This window comes from Silurus meridionalis, chromosome 14 (genome assembly GCF_014805685.1).
Source record: "Silurus meridionalis isolate SWU-2019-XX chromosome 14, ASM1480568v1, whole genome shotgun sequence".
Taxonomy (NCBI): domain Eukaryota; kingdom Metazoa; phylum Chordata; class Actinopteri; order Siluriformes; family Siluridae; genus Silurus; species Silurus meridionalis.
Window position 1 is genome coordinate 11,202,865 of NC_060897.1, and position 27,296 is coordinate 11,230,160.

Consider the following 27,296-nt stretch of genomic DNA (forward strand, 5'->3'; position numbering starts at 1 on the left):
CTTCTGCCCAGAACTCTGAACGTTGCTATGGACTCTGACAGTTTGTCTGAGCTTGTACCAGTAAAATAGATGTTCATAACTTCCAGCTCTTAAACTAGACACAATACTAATTCAGAGTTCTATTCATTAGCTACCTTTGGTTCCATATAAAAGTATAAAACGTTATTGAACACTTACAACTTAACTCTACGTTTATAAAAAATCTTCTCCACTCTCAGGCTGACGCTACCTGAGGAACCTCCCAGCGCCCCTCCTCAAACAGTCATCGCCAGCGGCCGCACCAACCAGTCCATCATGATCCAATGGCAGCCTCCTCCAGAGAGCCACCAGAATGGCCTGCTGCAGGGCTACATTATCAGGTGAGACTTTACACTTACACACACACATACACACACTCTCAACACCCCCAGCTTCAATTCATCTTCAAATTCTGCACAGAAAGTCAAGTAGCTGTCCCTGCAGCATGTCGAATACACCGCAGTAAATTCAGCAATGTTGAATTAACACTTCCATTGCTCATTTGAGAGCGGTTGAACTCAGCGTAGTGGAAATTGAACTTGAGCGTTGTGAGAGATAATGTGACCCCGATGATTTTACAACAGACATAAATTTCATGTGAGACATATTCACTACCATACAGATCCCCGAAAGGCATTGTTTCAATTTCCAAGGTGTGGTTCTATGCAGTTGCAGCCCACTCCTCTCCTGGTCACTTCGTCCCACATACAGCAAAAAGCTGAAAGCATTTTAATGCATTTTGGTATGCATTTATATAACTATCTAAAAATATAACAACCCCCACCTACTTTCATATAGCCATACCTGCAGCTCATTTCTGATGATTAACTTAAAGCCTGCAGGATTCAGGCTAACTATCAGTATAGTAAGCTAACAAAATCATATTTATGTAAGGCTAGTTTAGGCGTAGATATACACATACTGGATGGAGCTTGCTGTACGTAACACATATTGTGTATTTGTTGATATGATTGAATAAAAAAAGGAGTATGGTGTATATTAGAAAGCTAACTTTACCTGAAGGAGCCAAAATAAATCACATTCATGACAGCGGCTTATAGGTTGCACAGTGGCACAGCATGTAGCATTGTTATCTCACAGCTAGCTCCAGGGTCCCCAGTTTGATCCTGAGCTCAGATTATTGTCTGTGCAGTGTTTTATGTTTTCTGCTTATGTCCACAGAGGTTTTTTTCCGGGTTTCCTACAACTCCTATAAACAATCATGTAGGTATATTGGCTACTCTAAAATGTTCCTGGCTGCCAATTAGAGTTTAAAAGCATTGCACTAATGACATGACACATCAAATACATAGACAAATATCTGATTGTGTTTGTCATAGCAGGCTAGTTAAAACCCAAATTATGAAACCAGACTCTAAACACTGTTCCAGGAGTCAATGCTTATGTACTGTTGTTCAGGCATTGCCACCAAATATGGAGCCAAAACTCTTTGTTCTCTCACTGCCCACTCCCACTGCTTTATAGATTTTAAGGTTGTTTCAATGAGCACATTATGTGGTCAACTATGGTTATATGAGTCTCTTTCTAAGGCTCATGGCTGTCAATATAAATACAGCATGTCAATTGACTGTATGGAAAATAGGTAATAAACCAAGGACACAAGGTCATCTGTGATAATTACACACAAGCATATGAATGAGCTGGTGGGTGGTGAGTATGGCTTTGGAAATGTTTTTTAATGTTTTTCATTTTCAGTCGATTACTGAGGAGTTAATTACAACATGCATTTAAACACTAATATGTAAGAAAAATAAAGACCTGATAAGATAATTTATAGAGCTTGCTACTAAAATCGCTATTTCCTCACCAAACCAGAAAACATCTCTCACAGATGACTAACTTCTGTCTTTTTTGGAAAGATTTTTATTTTCTGTATAATATTGAAAAAGCCTTTTCAATATTCATATTCATCTAGTAATAATTTGTCTTGTCAGACCTGGTTTCTCAGTATAAAGTGCTTATTTAGTGTAATTGACATTATTAATAGTGATGTAACACACTGGATTTTGAAATAAAATTTACTTTTACTTTCTGCCCTCAAAATCAGCAAAAACAAAGGAGAGGTACAGAAAGCTGTCCACAATTTAAAGCCGATATATAGTTAATACTGGGCTCTGTATTGTGTTGTGTTTTTTTTTTCTCTCTACAGCTGTTCACTAAAGAAAACTTGAAATGATTCAAATCAATTCAGTTTAGCTGCTAGGCTTGTTTGTGGAGTTACATTTTATGAAAAGTATTTATTATGAAAAGGTTGTAGCAAAAGGCACAAAACAAAGGCTTCTGTCTGTGTTGGCTTAGGTACTGTCTGTCCGGTCTGCCCGTGGACTGTCAGATCAAGAACATCACAAACCCAGACCAGACCAACCTTCTGCTTGAGGACCTGATCATTTGGACCAATTATGAGATTGAGGTGGCGGCCTACAATGGAGCAGGTCAGGGTGTCTTTAGCCAGAAGGTCACAGAGTGGACCTTACAAGGAGGTGAGTCCTGGCATAGTTAGAAATTAATTAAATTAGTTAGTAACTGTTATATGAAAGCTAAAAGCTAAATAATAGGAACTGGCAGTTAAGCAAATTGCCAGAAAATGAAATTAATGGTGTCCTGCAGACACACTGCTAATACAGAACTCATAGCTTCGGTAGTATCATTATTAACAGTGTATTTGCACTAAAATCGAATTTTCTGATGTATCTTTATCCTTGTATTTCTCATTCCACGTTTTACAGTTCCCACAGTACCACCAGGGAATGTGCAGGGAGAGGCTGTCAACTCCACCACAGTACGTTTCACGTGGAGCGCTCCAAGCCCTCAGTTCATCAATGGCATCAACCAGGGCTACAAGGTGATCCATCATTCTGCTGCCCTCTAGTGTTCAGTGCAACAAAAAAAACATCACTGTTTGTGTGGCACAATTCATCTCAATAACGCCTCAGTGACAGCTGCACAGCACATATTGGCATTTTCTCCCAGGGGATTGAGATGGACGCTGTGCCCTCTGATCTCTTTTCTCGCTTGTTTTTCATCTTCTCTGCAATGTTCCCCCAGCTGCTGGCCTGGGAACCAGGCCATGAGGAGGACGTGGCCATGGTGACAGCGAGGCCGAATTTTCAGGACAGTGTGCACGTCGGCTACGTCACCGGGTTAAAGAAGTTCACAGAGTACTTTACTTCTGTGCTGTGTTTCACTACACCCGGGGATGGCCCACGGAGTCCTCCTCACCGCATCCGCACCCACGAAGACAGTGAGTGTCAGAGTTTAAAAATGAATACAGAGGTGTTTTTATTTGTGCTGTTGGACTCAATGTCCCAAGTGTGTCCTCAGCCCCAGGGCCTGTGGGTCACCTGAGCTTCACCGAGATCCTGGACACGTCTCTCAAAGTGAGCTGGAAGGAGCCACACGAGAGGAACGGCATTCTCACAGGTGCCATGATTCTCCTGCACGGACACACCCTAGAAACTGCATTTAAATGTTAATTGAAATATTGAATATTCAGTTGAGCTATACATCAAGATTTACATTATGAGGCTAAAATATTCATCAGTTGGAATGATAAATGATTTATGGTACAATCATTTCTGTGCTGTGCTTTCAGGGCCTTCCACTATTTATCTTTCTTAAGCAAGGAAAATTAAAAAGAGTCAATTTCATAATTATATATCCACAGGAATGATTTCTTGTAGCAGATATTTTTAGTTTATTGAAGGTGAAGTGGCACATGGAGGGAAGTGAAAATCATTTTAGAAGCACTGGTAATTTTACTTGAACACAGCCAGTGCAATCAAACAGCAAGCATAAATGTCAACTTCACTTTTTAAAAAAAGCACCTTAAACTCTGCATTTAAAGTACATAATTATGTATTCCAACCTAATGTGAAAGTATAGTATTTGTCTAATTATACTATTGTCTGGTTTACCCACAAAGATATAACTATAAATATTGATCAAATGATTAAAACAGTTCTAATACTGAATTGTTTTTGTAGGCTGCTTGGTAGCCTCTTTAGCCACATATTCTTTGTGTGCTTATTGTAGGTTACCGCATCTCCTGGGAGGAGTTTAACCGCACAAACACCCGGGTCACGCACTACCTGCCCAATCTGACACAGGAGTACCGGGTCACAGGGCTGACCGCCCTAACTACCTACACTATCCAGGTAGCTGCCATGACCTCCAAAGGCCAGGGCCAACTCTCCTCCTCCACCATATCTTCTGGAGTGCCCCCAGGTCAGCCCACCCACAAACAGCAACAAGCATATGCGTGATCTTATATAAGTTAAAATGCAGTGTTCACAAAGCAGTAATAAGTATTGTGACCAGGTGTTCACACAATTTTTGCCATATAGTGTTTTTGTATGGGTTTTGTTAAACAGATGGGTGTTTACTTTTTTTCTTAAGCTATTATTGGTTTGTTGTGGATACACATTTTTAAATGCCAAATTGTTCAGATTTTTTTTTCTCTGTTCTTGTAGAAATGCCCGGGCCGCCTACCAACATCGCCATCTCCAACATTGGCCCACGTTCTGTGGCCTTGCAATTTAAACCTGGCTATGATGGCAAGACCTCCATTTCTCGCTGGATAGTGGAGGCCCAGGTAATAATATCAGTTCCCCTGGGGATGCTGTCGCATAGATTTTTTTCCCAACACAGCAGAGCTTTTTCAATGTTCTAGTAAAGTACTTGTTTAACTTTCGACCAATCAGGTCAAGGAAAAACAAACAATGGAGGACAAAGTGGTGGTGCACATTCAGCTCTGTTTATTGTGTGAATATCAGCAGATTTATAGCATGCTGATGTGAAAATATTTATTTGCCAATATGCATGTACAAAAAGCTACTCCCATTCGTTTTTGTCTTCAAAGCAAAAGCAAAGACAGCCAACCTAATGGTTTATTAGAACTTATAATAATATAACTACTCTATAATCTTTCAAGAAATGAACCAGGCTAGTTAGTTAGCTCTAAACGGCTGGTTTTCTGTAAATGCTTAGTGTGTAAGTACTTGTCATGAATTTGCATGTGTAACGACCCGGCATAACATTATAACATTATGACAGGTGAAGTAAATAACACCGATTATCTCTTCATCATGGCACCTGTTAGTGGGTGGGATACATTAGGCACAAGTGATGGTTAGAAGACCGGGTCAGAGCATCTCCAAAACTGCAGCTGTTGTGGGGTTTCCCTGTCTGCAGTAGTCAGTATCAAAAGTGGTCAAAGCGACGACAGGTTCATAGGTGGCCAAGGCTCTTTGATGCACGTGGGGATCGAAGGCTGGCCCGTGTGGTCCAATCCAACAGACGAGTTCCTGTAGCTCAAACTGCTGAAGAAGTTAAAGCTGTTAATGTTTAACGAGTCAGAACTGTTTAACAGCAAAAGGGGGACCAACACAATATTAGGCATGTGGTCATAATGTTATGCCTGATCGATGTTCAATACAATTCAAAATGTATATCAAACCATCTGTTTGTTTATTCCATTCTCTTGCACACAGATCGGAGTAATTGGGGAAAATGAAGAGTGGGTCATGGTTCATCAGCTGGCTAATGAGCCAGACGCACGTTCTCTCATAGTAGAGGGTCTTAACCCATACACCTTTTACAGGTAATCTCACTTCTATCCGAATTCTGTCTCCTGCACACATCAGCTCCTCCTGTTTTCTCACTGCTCACTGAACTGTACTGCAGGTTCCGAATGCGTCAGGTTAACATAGTGGGCACCAGCCCTCCAAGCCAACCCTCTAGAAAAATCCAGACCTTGCAGGCACCGCCAGATATTGCACCTGCCAATGTCACCCTCCGCACAGCCAGTGAAACCAGTCTCTGGCTTCGATGGGTGGTAAGTGAACATGTGAAGTGGTAGTCTTGCTTTATTCTCTATTCAGTAGATTCATGTACTTTGGTCTTCTCTTTTTTTCACAAAAAATATTTTAACATAGTGTATTAAAATGCACAATATTTGCACGATTCTTTCATCGATTGACAATTGTGTAAAAAACTGAGTAATGTTTTGCAGCCCCTGCCGGAGTGGGAATACAACGGTAATCCAGAGCTGGTGGGCTACAGGGTGCAGTACTCTCGTGCTGGTTTAAAAGGAGGGGTTCTGTCCCACATAATCTCTGACAGGCTGGAGAGAGAGTTTACCATCGAGGACCTGGAAGAGTGGACTGAATATGAAGTGCGTGTGCAGGCCATCAATGGCATTGGGGCGGGGCCATGGAGTCAGCCCGTTCATGCCAGAACTAGAGAGTCAGGTGAGAGAGCCTGCTATTATCATTTATTTCTTTGTAATGTAATCTAAGTTGTAAGTCATGTGACCACTCGTGAACTGGTGGTGGCTTAAAAAAAATTCATAGAAATAATCTCCTTATATTTTTCTAATAATTTTCTCTATCAAATTTTAATTCTATGTGTTTTTTTTGCCCTGACACATTTGCCTATATACAATATGTTTATCCTTACATACATCATCCAATATTATTTGCATGGTAGCATCATAATATTTTACCTGGAAATATCAAGCTGGTGTGTGCCATTATTGTATATATATTATATGTATAAGTACAAATTATTCCTTACTGTACTTAAGTATTATTTTCTGGTATCAGTACTTTGCTTCACTATTCATTTTTTATATATTTCTTTACTTTTTAGTTTCACTCATCAAATTTTGTACACAAATATCTGCCATTTCTACTAATTTTCAAAACAGGCGCGTTACTTTAGTTTTAATCTTTTTGGTGACATGATCAATATTTTTTCTTCTCATTGTGCGCTGTTTTTAGCCCATCAACCCATTTCTGGTCATTGTGCGGCTTTTTCACCGTGCCACTGGTGTATCATTTCCTGGCTCTCACACTCCACAGATGTAGGCTAGTTTACGAAGCTAATATTGAGAAAAGCAGAAGGCAACAAGAAGTAGGGGGTTAGCATGGATGAGAGAGAGACAGTGATGTAAACATGACTGAAAACAGAGACATTCCTGATCACCTGATCATCATCATCTTTTCTCTGTTTGTGTTCTATATGGTGGATGTTCAGACTGGATACATTCATTAGATAACAACATTTGAAATTCTTTTCTATTAATATGTTAATATGATGTGACACTAAAACAGCTAAAAGTAATGGATACATTTTATTTAAGTACATGTCAGAGCACAAACATCTTTACTTTAACTTGAGTGAAAAAGTGTAGTCAGTACTTCAACTTTTACCAGAGTCTTTTAAAACATGAGTGAAGGGTGTGTTTACTTTTGCCATTTCTTATTTTGGGTGCAGTGCCGTCTAGTGGGCCAGCCAACGTCTCTGCCTTTGCCACAACCTCCAGCAGTATCCTGGTCCGGTGGGGTGAGGTTCCAGAAGCTGACCGTAATGGACTCATTCTGGGCTACAAGGCACTGTAGATGTTAATTAATCCTTTTAATAAAATCTTTAGGAACAAAAAGCAGATAAGAGCTGATTGCTAATGAAAGTGTTTGAGAGTATTTGCTTCATGTCTCATAGGTGGCATACAAAGAGAAAGACTCAGATTCAGCGCTTCGCTTCTGGATGGTGGAGGGAAACACCAGCCACAGTGTCTTACTGACCGGCCTAGATAAATATGTCCTCTATGAGATCCAGGTTCTCAGCTTCACACGCATAGGAGACGGCATACCCAGTTCACCCCCACTCCTCGAGCGCACACTGGATGATGGTATGACGCCATTCCACACTCTGGATATACTTAGCTTCATGGAAAAATTGCTTTGTACTGTGTTTTTGCAGCACCTTTGATTTTAACTCAATGAGTTATTGCTTACAGTTCCAGGACCTCCAGTAGGAATCCTTTTTCCTGAGGTCAGAACCACTTCAGTGCGACTCATCTGGCAGCCTCCTGCTAAACCCAACGGCATTATCCTCGGTAAGTTTGTATCTATGATTATAAAAAACAATAATTTCATTCCAGTGTTTTGTGTCTTGTCTTGTGACTGTCCTCTTGATCATGTGATTTGTATCTCTTTTAGCTTATCAGATCACTTACCGTCGCAACTCCTCCAACAGTAACTCGGCTATAGTGGACGTGCTGAGCCCAAGCGCGCGGCAGTACACAGCTAGTGGACTGAAACCGGAGAGTGTTTACGTGTTCCGCTTAACGGCCCAGACCAGAAACGGTTGGGGAGAAGCTGCAGAGGCCCTGGTGGTCACCACAGAGAAGAGAGGTGCAGACATATTGAATATTAAAATTAGGGTTATCGAGGAATAAATATAGCTCACAGCTTCAGGGTGCCCAGTTTAATTCCAAGATCAGGTTACTGTTGGTTTAGAGTTTTACACTTGAGTGTCCTTTAGTTTCCTCCTCCCTCCAAGAGATAAAGATGGACAGATCTGTGCATTTCGCTGTGATGGACTGGCATCTGCTACTGTTTTCACTTTATTCATGAATCATTTTCACTTTATTGAAAAGCAATAAATGTATTACATTTTAGCACCAACCTAGACTTTGTTTAAATTCCGTTTCAACATGCTTCATCGTTTAGTACTAGCGAATTCAAACACTTGGGCAACAACCATCTACACTACACACTTAAATGTTATGCATAAGATTACATCAAATAATCGTGGCATTTACCTCTCTCAGCTCGCCCCCAGCCACCGAGTCGTCCCATAGTGCCTCAGGAGGATGTGCAGGCTCGTGGCGTGCTATTGTCATGGGAACCAGGCAGTGACGGTCTGTCTCCCGTGCGCTACTACACTGTGCAGTACAAAGAGTTGCCCAACATCAACTGGATAGTTCACTCAGCATCAGTCAACCATGAGGCCAACTCTTATATAGTGGACAAGTAAGTGTTCACTCTTACATCTTTAATCTACTGCTGTCCACAGTTAATGTTCAGAAAGCTGACCAAAACATGTGTGCTCTTTACAGGCTCAAACCTTTCACTTCATACCAGTTCCGTGTTAAGGCTACTAACGACATAGGCGACAGTGAGTACAGTGAGGAAAGCGAGGCTATCACCACTCTACAGGATGGTAAGCTCCCCTCAATCTTTCTGAGTTATATATGAAAATCTGAAACTAAAGTAGCTAGACATCATTAGTGCCAGTGCACCTACTGGAATTGTTGAAATATCTGATTTACTCGCTGAGGTGTGTGAGAACATTTTCTTGCATAATCCTCCCTGAATATCAGTATGTATAATCAATCTTCATTTGTACACGATTTATTTCTTGATTAAATTCTGAGTTTTTCTGATTGCTTAAAAAAAAAACTTTAAGTTGGTTCATTTTTAATTAGGCTAATGGTTTAGTACGCTACCCATAATGCTGTTCGTTGCCATAATTCACCGTGTTTTATAGCTGCAGTGCAAAACTCTGTGTAAAACGTGCAGTCTTTACTGCTTCTATGTTGGATTTCTCATTTATATGGCACCGAACAATTTTTTTTCTACAATTGCTACGCTAGCAATGTCTTCCTGTGGTGTCAGCATGGCCCACAATTACAAATTTTTCAAAGGAAGTTCAGTTGCAGTTCAGGAGATATTTTATGTTTATGTTCTCACAGCTCCAGACAAAGCTCCAACAATCATCTCCGTCACACCACACACTACAACCTCTGTGCTGCTCCGCTGGAAGGTAATGCTCCAACAGTCTTGGTTCACTGTTATTTTGGGAATCACACTACTAACAATCATTTCAGTAAAGCACTTAATAATTGAACCCCGATGACCTTTTACGGTCTTTTCTGCAGACCCCCTCCGAGGAGCAGATCAACGGCATCCTGCTGGGCTTTCGGATTCGCTACAGAGAGCTCCACTATGACCGCTTGCGCACTTTCACTGTCCGCACCATCAACAACCCGATGGCTAGCTGGACGGAGCTTACGGGTGAGTCAGGGTTTAACAAAGCACGATGATGTTTTCATAGCATTACTTCTTTTCATAGCATCACTGCTCTGTTTAAATCCAGCTCTATTTCTATCAAAATGTTATATAAATCTGTGAAAAAAGAATAATTTTTTTTTGTTTCATGATGCATTGCTCAACCTATAGTTATAGAGACCAGAAAAAAACCAACATACGGCATTGAATTTAACCATTCGATTTCATTTCCACTAAAAGACACCACATGTAACTTGTACATTTGTAATTTAATATACTTATTTTTTTTAATCTAATTTATTCTGCTTTATTTTCGTCGAAGTAAAGCAACCAGCATTGATGGCAAATTGTACCAGATTTTTTAATTAACAATAGCAAATGAGCTCTCTATGTAATTATCAGCACCATCCACATCTCGCTTTTTACACATCAGCCTAATTATTGTTACTCCACTGGAATGATTACTGAAATAATCAATGATTAGTTCAGTCGTCACTGTTTTTTTTTTTCTTTTGGTTAAACATCTTATTGTGTACAGTGTACAGAATGAAAACGCGCTCTTCTCTGTGTTTGATGATGATGTCATGGCGCAGGAAGGACGCAGACATTTAGACAGCTGATATCTGATTGCGAAACCAAATTGCTTAGGCTCATGTCTATTTCAATTTGGCACATAACTGTGCAAAAAATGATCAAATCCTGATCATCATTGCATTAGGAAAGCACACTTAGCTCGCAAGGTTTTCGCTACTGTATAGGCAGATTGACCGCTTCACCACTGTGCTTGTTTAACTGGCTCCTTACCCGACTTGATCTTAGCAGGCAGGCAGCCAACCAAGGTTCAAAAGTAGCCTAAATAAAAACATGTAGTTTGTGCCATTTGGGTAAAATATACTCTGCTTTTTAAAATAGAAATGTCAAAGTATATTACTGACAGAAAAGGTTCAAAACCAAATCCCTTAGTGGGGGATTCAAGAATGTATCTACAGACACAGTTGACAGGTTTTCCCAGACAGTCACATATACAAGCTAGATCAGTTTTCATTACTATCTGCATGAGTGACGTGCAGAATGACAATTCTGATCATTTATATTCGGAGCCAAATCAACAAACAGTAAATAAAAGTGTCTTATTTAATGTCTCTTATGGCCTTGTTATGACTTTAATGTGGAGCTGAAGAATAACTGCAGAATTGCTGGACTGTTTAATACTTAAGTGGCTCTCTCGCAGTGACACAAATACATAGCGACGTGTACCTCAGAGCAGCGTGATGAATTAAAAAGAAATAAAACCTCTTACTCGCAAACTACTTTGCTGGGTTTGTGTGCAATCCTGGGCTTGGCACTGCTTTGTCTCATTAACAAGCAAGTAATCAAAGCTGTTCCATGGCACAAGGCTTTGTGTTTGTTTCCGAGATTGGACTGCAGCCACTGCACAAACTTGGGCCAATAAGCTGCTCTTACAGCTCACAGCTTTTCACTAATGCACTAATCCAAATTCTTCTCTTTTCCCCCTCTCTGATTCACCTTCACTCTTCTGTGCCTGCTTTTTCTGGTTTGACCTCCTCTGCTCCTGCCATTCATAGCTCCCTACAGTATCAGGAACCTAAGTGAATCGTCACTCACCCAGTATGAACTTGACAGTAAGTCTCAAGACTCTCCCCTTTTTTTCACTTTCGTCTTCCCACATTTTCCAGGACCATAAAAAATATTGAAATACTCTGCTCACTCATTTTAATTTCTACTCTGTGGTTTCACACTTTATTGCTATGCCCTGACCTCACTATTATAAGGTTCTTTCTGGCGTTTAGGCAGAAATAGATTTCACTGTCATTAGCTTAATTCTCCTGTGGTGTTTTTTTAGGGGAGGGTAAAAAAATCTGTAAGAATTAAAAGTTTGTTCTCAAAGCCCACAGATAGATTTAATTTGATATGGTTCATCTGCTAGCCAATCATTCAGAATGAAAATAGGATGAACATAAAATCGACCAAGAGCATGTTTTATTTACACTCTGTTAGAAAAGGCTTGAAGTCTCAGTATAGCAAGCTGCAGAAGAAAATTTTTGTTGTCAACCTTTTGCATATATTATTTTATAAAAATAAAAAATAGGTGTTTTGTACCGGTGTTTAGGTGTTTTGTACCGGTCAATATTCTGCCACATTATAAAATCTTTTAGCAGAAAGAAACATCATGACAGTAGCATTAAATATTACATTCAAATATTATATATTACTGACTATGAATGCAGTACAAGCAATGTGTTTATTAAAGTGACATTTTTTCTTGCAGATGCGGAAACCATGTCTATGTAGGTGCACAGTAACAGAGTGTATTGTATATTTTACAACTGTGTTTTTTTAATCCAAATGCTTAACAATAAAATGTAATGGGAAACCTGGTACAGGTTCAAATTTGAAAAAGTGAAATATTTCAGGAGGATATGTGCAGAAAAATCTAACATTGAAAAGCTTCAGTGAGTTCGTCATGGTTTATTAGTTAAATCATGAGATTAAGAGATAGTTCATTAGAAACCTTACCAGATCAAACAATATTAGATCTCACAGAAGAATAATGATTTATCTGTGTTTGGCTTGTGTTCAGAAAAGTGACTTTGTAATTGTCTTAGTTTCAGACTCGTACTTTTGAAATAACTTTAAAGTGTGGGTTAACTTGCGTGTGTTGCCTGATGAAATATTATAAAATCAAAAAAGGTCCTAATCAAAATCAAGTAAAAAGTCAGGAAAGCTGACAGAAGTATTTGGATACAGAATTGATGTAGGTGGATTATGCAGACAAAAGTTTGTGGCCATTTGACCATAAGATTCGTACAAAAGTGGAGATTTTTGACTATAATGCACAATGACACACTGCTGTGTTATGGCAAATACCAAACACAGCATATCAGCACAAGCACCTCATCTTAAATTTACAGCATGGTGGTGGATGGGTGACCAGGCACCTGGGCACCTTATAGTCATTCAGTTGGCAATGAACAACTCTGTAGACCAAAATATTCTAGATAGCTAAAGCTTAGCTTAAGTTGGTTCTTGCAACAGGACAATGATCTTAAGTACACCATCAAATCTACAACAGAATAACCCAGTCAGAGCTGAGACCTAAAACCGATTGAAATGCTGTGGCAGGACTTTAAGAGAACTGTACATGAACAAATGCTCGTTAACTTCATTGATCTAAAGCAATGTTACCGCTGCTGAAGGTGGCTCTACACTCTACTAATTCAACTAATGCTTAGTTCTTCACACACTTCACTCCATGTTGGCTTTTTTTTTGTAAAAAGTGTATGATGGCATGGTGTAATATATCATGTGGTGGTGTATATCTGAAGTCGTATTCACCTAATTCTAAAACCTGATAATGACCAAGTGATTTATATTATGTCCTGATACATAAAACCAGGATGTACTTGCATATTCACATGATGTGTATATAAGGATCTTTTGTCATTTTCCAAGCTCCAGAGAATGTCCAACATTTGATGCCTTATACACCAAAAATGGCTCTTTACCTAGATGGAGCTTTGTATTCAGGTTCACATGTCAACACTAAAAGCTTTCTTCTGCAATACCAAAGTCTATCTGTTCTGTCCACTGCAGATCTGAGTAAACACAAGCGCTATGAGATCAGACTGAGTGTGTACAATGCTGTCGGAGAAGGCCCCATCAGCACACCGCAGGAAGTATTTGTAGGAGAGGCAGGTGAGCATCAGTCTCATCACCACTACAGGAATAAATATCCACTTCAAGTCAGAGCTTTTCTATTGACTGTGCCAGTGCTGAGTTTGAGACTCGTTTTTGTATTCACTAGTGCCCACTGCTCCACCTCAGAACGTCGCGGTTCAATCTTCCACCGCAACCCAGCTTGATGTCACTTGGGATCCTCCACCGCTGGAAGCTCAGAATGGAGATATTCAAGGTTACAAGGTGGCTGTGACTTTTATACCAGATGTATACAGTAGTACAATAGTTGTATCTGTTTGTCTTTTGTCTTTAAAAATGTACTTTAAAGAGCGGGTGTAAATTTGGTTTTATTGCATTACAAATTATAATTATAATAGAAGGTAGTAGAACTTTATCTTAGTTTGAAAGTTGCCATCTTTTCACTTCTTTCATATTCTCTTCTGTATTGTTTTACAATAATGAAACGAGACGCATTAAGCAGTGCATTATATCCTTAGGTTTCTTTATGTTTTCGTAAGGAAAAAAACCCAATTTTTTCCGAATATATAATACAGTACACAGAAAAGCTTTTGTCCAAACCATAAAAAAGCAATATGGTCTGACATGTTATTTGTGCCTTAGTGTGTGTGCTTAGTTGCTACATTCATTTTCTTGTTACTGCTGATGACGTTATAGATGTATTAACGTATTTGTGAAATTCATTACAGAATGTATTGGCACTCTGTCTAACCTAAACTTGACGTCACTGAATGAATCTACAGTCTGTACTAGAAAGAAATCAGGCCCAACTTATTACTTCTTCCATCTTGTAAATTTTCATACGACTATGTGTGGTGCTCTTGTGCTTGTTTTGTCATTTCCATTTCAGGTGTACAACGTTTGACAAGTCGCAATTCCTTTAGCTTAGTCATTGTCAAAGTGAATAAAAGAAGCCAAGTATTTGACCAATAGGTTTGTCCTTGAAAATGATTAGTTCCTTGATCTTGACTTGGCCTTGATAACCTTATGACCTGTTCTGGAACTGATTCCAGTGAGACTTCTCTTGGACTTGATAACAGTTTTGACTACAGCCTTGAGTGGAAATAAACCACTGTAAGGCATCTGTTAAAAGCAAATCATTTATACATCTATAATTCAACATTGTAATGATACCTTTTCTATCTGGGAGGTTTATCTGATATTCCATTTATATCAGCCTCCCTTAGAGTCAGGTAACATTAACACTAACAAATAGTTATATTAAATAGTTGTGTTTGTGGTAAAATGAGTTAGCGCCTCAGTCCATTTAACATTTCTATGAGCCTTAGGCATGTCTAATTTCTTATAAGACAAAATGAAACAATAATATCCTAGATCTCTATAATTATGCGTGTACATTCTACTAAAATCATTTATTTGTTTTTTCCCCAATCCCCCCAATAAATAATTAATAATTTGGTATTTTCATAATTATGTTTGTTGGTAGAGAAACTTCATATTCTACAATCATCATCCTTCTTCTAAACCTTGAATCCTAATGACCCTATATACCCTTTGTCCTTGTACAGATCTATTACTGGGAATTTCAGCTCCAGAATGAGACGGAGAGACTGCGTACGCTCTTCCTGCCTGAATTAGGGGTGAAGCTAAAGAATCTGACGGGCTACACAACATACATGATTAGTGTAGCCGCTTTCAATGCAGCCGGAGATGGCCCACGATCTCCACCCACCAGAGGGCGCACTCAGCAAGCAGGTACATCCCGACTGCATTAAACACTGCCACTACTGCCCCTCTGACCTCCAGGATGACTCTGAAATAATACACTTGAGAGTGGGAAAATGTAAATCATCTTATGCCTGCATTCTTCCCAGAGTTTCCTGCTGTTTGGACTGTGGGTTTTCAAAACAAGCATTCACATTTTGTTGAATGCACGACTGCTATGATATTGAAGAACATGATGGAAATGTCATCTGTATGTTGTCTTGGGTTTTTTTACGCAATTCGACAGTGTCTGGAGGACACTGGCATGTTTCCATGATTTACTAAGAGAAGGAAGCATATGACAGCATGGTAGTGGGAATTTTATCATTGGGGCAGCATGTGGTGTGGGTTTTGGCAGGACCACACAATACGAGCTGTGTTCTGCTTTTTACTAGTGTCTCAGCAGAAATAGAGCTTTTTAAAACAAATTCTTCCAGCCATTTCCTCTCCCTCAAAGACTTTGACAGTGTAGTAGGGAGGTGATGGCAGGAACTGATTCTAGGCCATCTTGCGAGTTGAGATCCTGGGACATTAGCCAATACAAGCTTTTCTATTTCTTTTTCTGAAAGAAACTGGCATAGCTGAAAGATTAGCCTCATCCAAGAATGAAAATGAGAAGTTTCTGTAACAAATGTGAAAGTAGGTTTAAACTTTTAAGCCTTTCTTGTTGACGTCATTGGCTAAGTCCTGAAAAAACTGAAAACTTAAAAAAATAAAACTTTGAAAGCATCAGCTACAATGAACCAATTCCATTGACTCCATTGAATTTGATCTTGAGTGTACTTAGCCCAGGTTTACATGAAGACTGTCATTTTCTGTTTGTGCAAAAAAAACAAATCAATACGATGATAAAGTCTCCTATCTGTGGCTGTGTGTGTGTTTTTCCTTCGCAGCTCCCAGTGCCCCCAGCTTTATCCACTTCAGTGAGCTGACCACTTCTTCTGTCAACATGTCTTGGGGAGAGCCCAAACATCCCAATGGCATAATTGAAGGCTACCGCCTGATCTATGAGCCCTGCACACCCATCGATGGTGAGAAACTCAAACCAGTCCACTGAGATGTATTACACTTGATATACAGAGAATGTAGTTTTTACGTTACACTTTTGTTTAATTTACTAAAGCCCTTTCTCACAATCAGTCCAAGCTGTGTTCTCTCCTGTGAAGGAGAAGCATGTAATAGATGGCATACCGTAGCTAATTTCTGCCGTCTGCACCATGTCACGTCACTGCATTTAACGAAGCAATGTTTTAAACACATGTTAGGGAATAGATTCCTGAGTAATTATGTGGAAAAAATAAGAGAAAAGGCCTAAAGTTGTAGTTTAGAGAAGGTTTTAGAGACACGGACAGAGACAACTGTGAAGCTTCACTGTAGTGAAACAGCTTTATTCTCTTTCATACCACATGCATGTGTGTGCTGTATGTGAGCTCTTTTTCTTTTGCTTCTGCGTGTATCTAGATTTGTAGTGTCTCCTTTACAGATTCCTCTCCTCACACTCCAGGTGTCAGTAAAGTTGTTACAGTGGATGTAAAAGGCAACGCCCCCCTGTGGATGAAAATTAAAGACCTGGCTGATGGGGTGACCTACAACTTCCGCATCCGTGCCAAAACCCTGACCTATGGGCCAGAGGTGGAGGCTAACATCACCACAGGGCCTGGAGAAGGTCCAGTTGTCTCAGTTTTTTTTTTTGTTTTAGATCATGTCACTTTTATAAGTGATGTCCTCTGGCTCGTATTTCTCTTACCATTGTTGTTGTCGTTGTTGTGTGCAGGTGCTCCTGGGCCTCCAGGTGAACCATTTATTTCACGGTACGGCACAGCACTTACCCTCCATTGGACAAGCGGCGACCCTGGCAGAGCGCCCATCACACGATACGTCATAGAAGCCAGGCCATCTGGTACGTCCTAAAATAAACAGAGAAGTGGACTAAGATTCTGAAATATTTCAAAACAATGGCTCTTACAGCAGGACTCGGATTTACTCTGTAAAACAAGCAGCACTATATATTAAATATTGCAAAATCTAGCTGCACAAAAGGCCTACGGATATTGAGAGATTAATTGTAAACCTTTTACTCCACTAACACATATTTCTTTTTTTACTAAGGAGAGTAATAATACAGAATTAAAAAAAAAAAAATCATCCTTAGGCATAAGTATATTATGAAAGCCTCAGTGTAATCAGTGTAATTTTTAATCATGCTGTAATTTATGTGTCTGGAAAGTCATACCGTTCAGCTTAAATAGGAAACTCGATGGGTTTTTTTTGTTCTTAGTTTTTTGATGCTTAAGATAAGATGCGTTGTGCTTTTCACCACACGAAACACATTGTGGCCCTTTTCTTCTGCTGAAAATAAACGTTTATATGGCATCTTTCAAAGCTATTCTGTAAAAAAGCTACCAGACTGGCGTGCTTCCTCTCACCTCTCAAAAACATGCCAGTAAATAGATTGGCCTTTTTAATGCTGCGTTTAATTGAACTTACATGTGGGAAATTTATGCTCAGATGTGTGTATGCTGTTTAATTGAAAGCTATATACATGTGGCTATAATCTCATTTAAAACTAAAATGACTGCAAAGTTTGAGCATCTATACTGATCTGATGTCATATGCTGAGCTCTACATTCTCTACATTTTGTCAGAATTTCCAGTTCAGAAACTATTCTTACAAAACGTAGTTGAGTACAAAGTAATATATTTGACTTTGAAATGTAATGAAGTTAAAGTAAAAGCCTCCCCAAATGTAAAAACATCAACAGATATGCGAAAAAGCTACCTAAGTATAGTAACGAATTCCATTTACTTTGCTACTGTTCACAATTAATTTTACACATTTCAATAATCTACAGATGAGGGATTGTGGGATATCCTTATCAAAGACATCCCCAAAGAGGTGACATCATACACCCTGAATCTGGACATGCTGCGTGAAGGAGTCACTTATGATTTCCGGGTCATTGCAGTCAATGACTATGGCTATGGCTCTCCCAGTGCTCCGTCTCCATCCATAGCTGGTAAGAACAGCCTGACTAAACACTTTTCTCAAAATATTTATTCCGTTTGCTTATGAAGTCTTTTTTGTTCTTGAATTTCCAGCTCAGAAAGCCTCTCCCTTTTATGAAGAGTGGTGGTTTCTGGTGGTGATAGCACTCGTAGGACTGATCTTCATCCTCCTACTTGTCTTTATCCTCATTATCCGTGGCCAGAGTAAAAAGTACACAAAGAAGACTGATTCAGGTATGACAGGAAGCAAATCAGCATTCTCATCTCAGTCTGACACTTCTGTACAACGAACAAAATAGTTGTATACCGTCAAGAGCGAGAGTCCAATCTTACAAGGGAACTGGATTGGAAACACTGCTGTATTTGGGAATTTGATGTGACACTGCAGTGATACATTAGGTTACATACAGTAATGATGCAATATGGCTAGCTAGCTTTATTTACTGAGCTATTTGTTATTTCAATATTTATACAATTTCTGTGGCGATAAAAGCAATAAAATCTTACAAATATGAAAGACAATTGATCTAAATAAATGCTACGAATAGTTTATGATTATGGATTAACACAATGCCTGTAGAATATGGAACAGTTAAAGAGGCATATCTTAGATTACCTTTATTGGTTCACCAGAGAGAATTTAAAGCAACAAAATTGGTAGCTGCGATTTTGTGACTTCTAAATGAGCTTTTAGTGATATGGTTTTCTTTACAAAAATAAGACTTCATTCCACACATGGAATTAAAAAGAAGAGAAGGAAATTTAATAGGAGACATCTGAAGGTCGTCTCAACTCAAATCCCTAGTCAGGTCACCAGTTGTGATAATAACTCCAGATCGATAAGCGTAGCTTTGTTTTTAAATTATTTTTATATTATTATATTTATATTATTTTACAAAAGTTTGTAAGACACTGTTTGTTTTCTGGCTGATGTGTTACTCAATAGCACTGACTAGTCATAGTGTTTCACTGCTTCATTAGAGGTGCTTTGCAGACCTTTATTCTACATTTGCTTTTACCTTTGCTTTGCTTGAGTTGTTGTAGTTGGCAATAGTCTTAGGCAGGTAATCAGTATAAAATATGATCTCTTTCAACCTGCATTCCAATTCAGCAGCACAGGGCTAATAGTGAAAATTCCAGCAGGACTGATTTTATTTGACAAGCCACTGGGTTTAGCCAAATGTGGAAGCTAATTGGTTTTTACTTTTTATATTTTAACTCTTATGAAGAAGCACAACCTTCACTTGTGTCAACCTGAGAGAAATTATGCTGTAAAACCACTACTAAAATGTTCTACTTTTTTGGACTAAAAATTCTTTCATTATCCAAAGTACAGCCATAATTTTTTTGGTATGTGTGTACAGAAACAATGTAATGCCATAAAGCAAAACATACAGGAATTATAATAAATAGTTTTTGTCTTGCACTAATTTGCTAGTTTCCCTATTTTTGGGAAGCCTATTGACAGAACTCAAAGATATTTCAAAACCTGAATACACAATATTTGTTGTAGTGTATATAATACCAATTGAATACATCCCACTTTAAATGTAGTCCCACTTTGCCGTTATAATAACCTCCATTACTTAAAGAAGGCTTTCCACTAGATTTTGAAGCATGACTTGCTCTCATTCAGCCACAAGAACACTAGGGAGGTCAGGCACTGATGCTGAGCAAGGAGGTCTGGGGAACAGTTGACATTCCAGTTCATCCCCAAGGTATTCACTGGGGTTTGGGTAAAAGCTCTGTGCAGTCCATTTAAGTTTTTCCACTCCAACTCTGGCTGAGCATGTCTTCATGGTGCTCTCTTTGTTCGCAGGGGCATTGTTATGCTGAAACCTGTTTGACCCTTTCAGTTGATGTGAAGGGAGATTGTAATGCTACAGCATATGAAGACATTTGTGTGCTTTTAGATTTGTGGCAACAGTTTGTGGAAGAACTACATATGGCTATAACGCTCAGGCATCCACATTCGCTTGGCCATATAGTGTGTGTAGCTAATGAGCCCAATCCTTTTAATCAGTTTACTCGTAAAAAATAAAGTTAACTGGCAAAACGAAATATAGATTCTTTTTTCCTGATATTTGCCAGTATGCACAATTTAATATGAGCCCATTAGCAAGGTAATAAAATCATAATGAGTCAGTGTAGGGTATGCAACTTGTTTCATGCTTTTAATTAGAATGAATAAAATAATACTGCTATGAAGTTACCGATAATCTGATGTGCCTTTCTGTACAGAACATTCCACCCACAGTTTAAAGAATAAGCTGACCAGGCAAAGGGGGTAAAGTTACAGAGCAGAGCTGGATCTGTTTACAGCTCACATGGTCTGCAATGAATCAGATGTCTAACCCGTTCATCTTTATATAAAAAAAAAGTATTTTTATTTTAAGTTAATTCATTGAGTTAATTCATTAATAGTGTCATCATTAGGTATTAGACTTTGAGTGTATTTCAGCCTGAAGCATAGAAATTGTGGCATAGTGGTTGAATCCATATGTCAAAAAAACAGACATAAGCACTGATACACAGCTTGGAGTTTTTGTTAAACCCCGCCCCCTCATGCATAATTCACACGCAAATATCCAAGTGTTATGTACGTTTCTAGTTATACCTTAGGCCTTTAAAACTCTGGTATTATCTCCTTACTATTTGCTTGTAGCTAGTGACAGTTGTGCTGTTATAGTTGTCATCCTAACAAAAACATTTTTTTGTGTGTGTATGGGTGAGATTTTGAGTTTAGGTGTGTCAGGTACGGATTCAATATAGTTAAAATATAAAGACTATGACTCATTTTGATTAGTGTAATCCCTTTTTCTATTATTGTAGTACGCCACCATTCATGGTAATAACTACATAGGTAAAAGCTGCCCAAACTCCACCTCATGTCTCAATTAATCGTTTACTGTCAGTAATAAAGGGTTCAGAAGCTTTTAGGAAACAGGCATTATTACTGGGTTGGCACACTCAAAGGAAGGACATTGCTTCTTTAATTAGTGGAGAATTGTATTGTAGGCCTGGAACATATTTAAGCTTCTGTATATAATCTGATGTAAAGGACAATTGCTGTGTATCCTGTGAACTGTTCCTTGTTTGTGCCTTATTTGTACATTGTTTTTACTCTTAATTTTTTTTCAAAAAGGGGTTTATCATGGGGTAGAGCAGATGCTCCTGTGAGGTCAGCGTCTAACAATACAGACCTTAAACATGTATCAGAGCGTAGAATGATTTAAGCACACAGATTTCCTGAGAGAAACCACTTTGTCGCTGTGCACACATATGCACTACAGCTCTGAGAGTGAGAGTGGTGATGGAGATGTCAGGAGTGTGTGTGTGTGTGTGTGTGTGTGTGTGTGTGTGTGTGTGTGTGTGTGTGTGAGAGAGAGAGAGAGAGAGAGAGAGAGAGAGAGAGAGAGAGACTGGTCAGCATTTCAGAGTGCGGTGCCAGGGTTTGAAAAACAGAGCTTCGGCTGGGTGAAGGAACACAAGGGAAGTACTTGTGTGAGGTACAAAGGGCCACTCTCATGGCCTGGCCTCCCCTCTCCACCCCTCTCTAGCCCTCCCCCTGTAGGCCGCTCATCTGCCTCTGACGCCTGTTTGTTTTAGCTCTGTCCTGTCAGCCCCTCAGGCCTGCTGGGGGTGAGATCACATGGACGAGCAGAACGGGGTGGAGAGGTCAATGGCCACAACTCCATACCTCCCTGGAGTTACAGTGCAGCTCCAATCACACCAGTGTGTGTGACAGACTGAAGGTCAGCAGTCTGGTCTCTCTAAAGGCATTTCCACCAAAGCTCTGGATGGTTTTACATAGTAGAGGGCAAAATTACAAAAATATTGAATACATCTGTGCTATATGGCTTTACAACAAACTACTAATTTGAAACGGATAAAAGATATCTAATATCTGCCACAATATTTCTGTACATTCTATAAATATATTTTATCTGTAAGCATTACCACACCAAAAACATTAGAATCAAATTTTCAATCACAGATTCATTTTTATTTATTTTTTAAGGATATGTGGTAATATGAGAAAAGTGTATTGTGACATTCATTGTGATAATGATGACATCATATTGGCAATTCACAGTTTCGCAAGATTCTGAAATCTCTAACGAGAATCCTCTTTAAAATTTAGTTTGTTTTATGTTTTGCAAACAAAACCATAAAGCAGTAGAAAAATGCTGCTGTGCTTGTGGTGCTCATTTTTCACAATCCGTTCTTTGTGGTCTTATTCTCAATAGTAAGTGCTAGTTTTCCTAATTAACAGATAAACACAGGTTTTTAAACTGACACATTGGACATGTTGCTCAAGTCGGTGAAGCTCGTGTAGCAAGTCTATCATGGTGAGCTCCACCTTACTAATTTCTGGTCTGAAAAGTAAATGCTCTCAGAAAAAAAAAAAATGCCTGAAGCCACAGCCCAAGAATACAAATATGCCTGTATCTACTGGTGAAATATGATTCAACTAAAATAATAACTTGTTTTGTTTTGTTTTGTTTTGTTTTTGCCTCATTCACCATCCAGAGAGCAAAATTAGGCAAGCTGTCAATGTGGGGGTGAAATAACATTAGTCTTTATCTCATTGCCAATTCATGGGTGACTGTGAACTGATGTATACAGAAGAGGGCAGATAGAATTTCCATTGAGTGTGTCATGTGTTATTCTGTAATGCAGCATAAAAGAACAGATGATGCCTCTGACTTCACATGTCTTAGAGGATAAGAAAATGTTGGGAAAGAATTGACAGATGACCAAATTGGAAAACAGAGAGGAAATAGAATATTTCTTTGCATGTTTAAAAGGTGTCAGATACGCAAGTCCTAAGAGGCCATGCATTCTAATTTATTTTTCTTTCTTGTTTTCTCGTGATCACGTCTTAATTTTCTCGTGATCTCAACTTAGTTTTTCTCATTATCATGACTTAATTTTCTCGTGAAGCTGCAAATGGTTATGGTTATTATCCATGATGCGGTGATGATGCTGTCTCTAAAACATGCTCTTATGCCAAAATGCTGGTGATAACAAGAAAACAAGTTTTGTTATGTCGAGATCGCGAGAAAACAGGGAAGAAAAAGAATACTTCTGTAGTCAGACACACTGGCACAAAAGTTAATAGCAACCAAAGATGCAAAATGCAGGGTTTTGCAACCTTATGGCAGTTTTATAAATAATAAATATATAAATGATGCCTACATTATACCAGTTGTATATTTTTTTATATTCATTCATGTTTCCTACATGCAGGTAACCACTCAAACTGCACATCTCTGCCCCTCTCTCATGGAGACATGATGAGGATGGACGAGGGCCGATTCCCAGCTATGGAACTCAATAACAGACGCCTCTCTGTCAAAAATTCCTTCTGCCGCAAGAATGGCATCTACACTCGGTTTGTATACCTTTCCATAACTTTCAGTGTGCTCAGTGTTTACTCTCCCTTGAGTGGGATAATGTGATATTTAAACATTTACAGTAAGTAAATGAGATTATATGTCCTAGCAAATGGGATTTCTTTTTAACAATGCATTTTCAATAGAACATATTTCACCACCATAAAATAGAGAAAAAGAGCAAATGCAATTAATTTCCAGGAGCAGACTGCATAAAAAAAAGAGCTAGACTTGGGCCTTGGACCGACAGTTTATTTAAATTCAGCTTCCTGGCAGCCTTTAAATGTATTGAATGGAGAATTGGCTAAGATTCCAATGGCAGTTGTTCCTTTCTACTCTCCATCTGTCAACCTAAAAGAAACTGAACAGACTGTGCCAATCAGAAGCTGAGATCTGGCCTCCCCTCTTGCCACGTTCGCATTCATATTGACAATCGAAGCGTACCCTGGAGAAAGTTTATATTTTATGCAAGACTTCGGAACAACTCGCATCTCCTTCTTTGTATGAGGATTTCATTTGTTTCCGTAGTGGGAAAAAAAAAAGACAAGACGTTTTGCTACCTCTCTTGCTTTTCTGCATATGGAGAGAAATACTCTTCTCTCACAAGGGCATTTGGTTTGCAGCAGTGCTGTTTAAGTTTGCACAGTGTTTGTACAAACACAGATAGCGTAGAGGTCAGCGATCTGTTGTAAAGCCGTTTGCGAGGATATCAGTGAGCTGTATGCGTGGAGGGTGGAGGGTTGGACTTGTAGACAACTTCCTGTGGCGGTAATCGGAGAGAGCATTTTGGGGCCATTAGAGTGGAATGCGACGATGTGAGGGAGGTGGGGGTTCATGCTGCTCTTCGCCTCTTAACTCAGCTGTGATGATCTTCCTGAGATCAAAGCACTCTGTCTTTGAAGCAATCCACTCGGGTGCGGTAGTGCCACGGGGATGTCCCCTAGAGAGACAGCGAAAAAGATTGATTTGTGGAGGACAGCATTATCTCTAGAGAGATTTACAGCCAAAACCTGATAAGCAAGGAGTTTGAGAAAGTCGATTGTGTGTTTTAAAAAAAAATTGGATGGCGATTGGTGCTGGTCTGTTTGGCATGGCTTCATCTTTGCTTTAAATGCCCAACCTCCACTGAATTTTAACTAGACACTTTATCATAATGCTCCCCTCCCCCTGCTGCCATGAGCAGGAGCTCTGGATTAACCCTTTAAAAGCCAGAATGTCATTTCAGCATGATGTCAGTCTTTAGGTAGGCCATTTACTTGAAAAAAAATTCCAGAAAAGTACATGATTTTTCTAGGGAGCCATTCAAGTATCTGATGTTTTTTCCTTCTCCTCTAAAGCCTTTATTATGTTCCGGATTAATCGGCATGACTTACTCACTAAATTAATTGACTAAAGAACAACTCTTGAGTCTTCCTGCTCATTTCAAAAGTTTGCATTTTTAGCTTTCCTGGTTTAATGCATCTCATTATGGCAAATCACAAGAATCAGTTTATCTGTGTCAAAGAGCTGTCTTCGGTTTGAGGCCTTGACAGGGCAATGATTTTCTCAATCACCCATTGAGAGAAATACTATGTAGACATTACATAGTATGCCTAAAGGTCTAACGTGTGTCATGTGATGCCCCTAAGGGCAGTGTTGGGCTCCACCTTTCCTCGTGCTAAACAAATGGCTTACTATCTGTCCAGAGATCAGAGAAGCTCAGGAGATTAGGAGCTAATTAGGAAAGGGTGAAGTGTGGAAGCACGGCTTGTTTTCCTCTAAACTAGTCTGTTCCTCCTGATATCCATCTGTATGGCTATTAGTAAATCTCCTGGCATTGATTACAATGCGCTTTAATCTGTCGGTGTAATGATATTAGAGTCTGTGCTTACTATCGGATTTGTTGTAATGAAATGAAAAGCAAGCTCACGTGCAGTAAATTTCTAGAGGAAAACTTGCAATATTGTAGGAAAAGAGAAAAAAGTTACCATAAAAATCTAAACGCTCAAAATGAAGTGGAATGGTTTCATGCAGCAGCAACAGTATCAAGCTGTTCAGATTTGTTGTTCAGACCTGGTCTACAACATCAGATCATAAATGAAAGGAAAATAAAAGTGTATTTGTGATCACATTTTGTCAGTACCAGGGTTGCCAAATTTACCTTAAATCACCAAAACAAACAATATATATATATATATATATATATATATATATATATATATATATATATATATATATATATATATATATATATATTTCTATTAGTATAGAATGTTATTGTATTTCCTAATAATAATTTGACACAATGTCATCAATAACCTACAGTAAATTGGTATAGTTCCATACATAACTACTGCATATAAAAAGTGACCACCATGACATGGACAGTTGCTCAGTTCAACACTTTTCTGATGCATCAGGACACATTACTTTTCATACTACAATTGCTATGTGTAGACATGTGTCCCAGAACATCTCTTAGTGTGGTGTGAGAGATCAGTCCACTTGTTATCCAATCATGCAAGGTGGATGTGAATGCCAAGTCTAAATAGAGCTGTAAATAATAAAATCTCCTTTTTCTCTCAGAAGCACACAGCTGTGATCATTAAACTGTTTAGAGCAGGCTCACTTATCTAACCTGAACTGCAATGTGTCCAAGAGCAGCTTGTCCTAAATCAACACTTTTTGTGATGTTTTTGTACTCCCTGTGCTCTCCAGGTCTCCTCCACGACCCAGTCCAGGTGGTCTGCACTACTCAGATGAGGACGTCAGCAGTAAGTGCAATGACCTGATGCCTGTTGAGAACAGCAGTCTCACTGAGAAACCATCTGAGGTATCCGATTCACAGGTATTCCAGTTGTCTGTTATTAGATTTAGTACATCTGTATGCAGACATATACATGCATTGTTGATTTTTTTTATCACAATTTGTAGTCAATTTTGTTATGCATATTTCTGTTCTTTTTATTTCGTCACTGTATTCAAGTACAACAGCTTTAGGCTGATGCAGTACTGTCAAGCCAGGGAAATAAAGAGCTGACATGCTATTCTGTGAATCAGCTACCCCGACCTTTGCCTGACAAATGATGCTTTATATCAATACAGAGCCACCCATCTCTTGCCACCCTTTTATTAATCTGCTCAAGTCGACCTCTTTCATGAGAAACAGCTGAAATGCCTAAGCGGATTTCACCCCACTTCTTTTTGCAGGATTTTATCCAGCAGACCTTTTCCCTCAGTTAAAAGCAGCATGACTCAGCAAACCTGAACAAGGGCTAGTGTAGTAGTGAAAGGAGCGTGTAGACTCTTTGGACTCTGGCGCTGAATAGGAACAACTGGGATATACCCATTTGTGTGATCATGGATTTTTCGTGACTTTATTAACACAATTTACCAGGCACGTATGCAAACAAATGCGATCAGGAGGACACTGACTTTTCTTAAAGCCTCTTAAATCTATTAATTTTTTTGTTCTGGTTGGTCAGAAGGTGTTTTTTCATAATAGCTAAAAGGCAAATTATGTTATATTAATTCAAACTTGTATGGTAGATGCTGAAAACGTGCTGATTACTGTATG

At 39.0% G+C, this 27,296-nt stretch overlaps 1 protein-coding gene across 5 annotated transcripts in view; it reads left to right on the forward strand.

Annotated features, from left to right (window-relative positions):
- Positions 1–27,296, forward strand: part of sdk2a (sidekick cell adhesion molecule 2a) — a 146,692-nt gene that overhangs the window by 115,491 nt on the left and 3,905 nt on the right. For 2 of the 5 annotated variants that reach the window (XM_046865655.1, XM_046865659.1), the window contains 29 exons: positions 219–359; positions 2,338–2,519; positions 2,766–2,881; positions 3,085–3,280; positions 3,361–3,459; positions 4,072–4,263; positions 4,509–4,630; positions 5,529–5,638; positions 5,722–5,872; positions 6,050–6,287; positions 7,315–7,430; positions 7,540–7,729; positions 7,838–7,936; positions 8,040–8,234; positions 8,654–8,855; positions 8,942–9,045; positions 9,578–9,648; positions 9,764–9,899; positions 11,480–11,536; positions 13,509–13,610; positions 13,720–13,835; positions 15,140–15,326; positions 16,229–16,366; positions 16,819–17,001; positions 17,110–17,235; positions 18,188–18,352; positions 18,435–18,575; positions 23,595–23,739; positions 26,438–26,567. In XM_046865655.1, coding sequence (XP_046721611.1) covers positions 219–359; positions 2,338–2,519; positions 2,766–2,881; positions 3,085–3,280; positions 3,361–3,459; positions 4,072–4,263; positions 4,509–4,630; positions 5,529–5,638; positions 5,722–5,872; positions 6,050–6,287; positions 7,315–7,430; positions 7,540–7,729; positions 7,838–7,936; positions 8,040–8,234; positions 8,654–8,855; positions 8,942–9,045; positions 9,578–9,648; positions 9,764–9,899; positions 11,480–11,536; positions 13,509–13,610; positions 13,720–13,835; positions 15,140–15,326; positions 16,229–16,366; positions 16,819–17,001; positions 17,110–17,235; positions 18,188–18,352; positions 18,435–18,575; positions 23,595–23,739; positions 26,438–26,567 — 4,150 coding nt within the window. The remainder of the gene's footprint in view (positions 1–218; positions 360–2,337; positions 2,520–2,765; positions 2,882–3,084; positions 3,281–3,360; positions 3,460–4,071; positions 4,264–4,508; positions 4,631–5,528; positions 5,639–5,721; positions 5,873–6,049; positions 6,288–7,314; positions 7,431–7,539; positions 7,730–7,837; positions 7,937–8,039; positions 8,235–8,653; positions 8,856–8,941; positions 9,046–9,577; positions 9,649–9,763; positions 9,900–11,479; positions 11,537–13,508; positions 13,611–13,719; positions 13,836–15,139; positions 15,327–16,228; positions 16,367–16,818; positions 17,002–17,109; positions 17,236–18,187; positions 18,353–18,434; positions 18,576–23,594; positions 23,740–26,437; positions 26,568–27,296) is intronic. The other 3 variants (XM_046865656.1, XM_046865657.1, XM_046865658.1) reach the window with 3 other exon arrangements.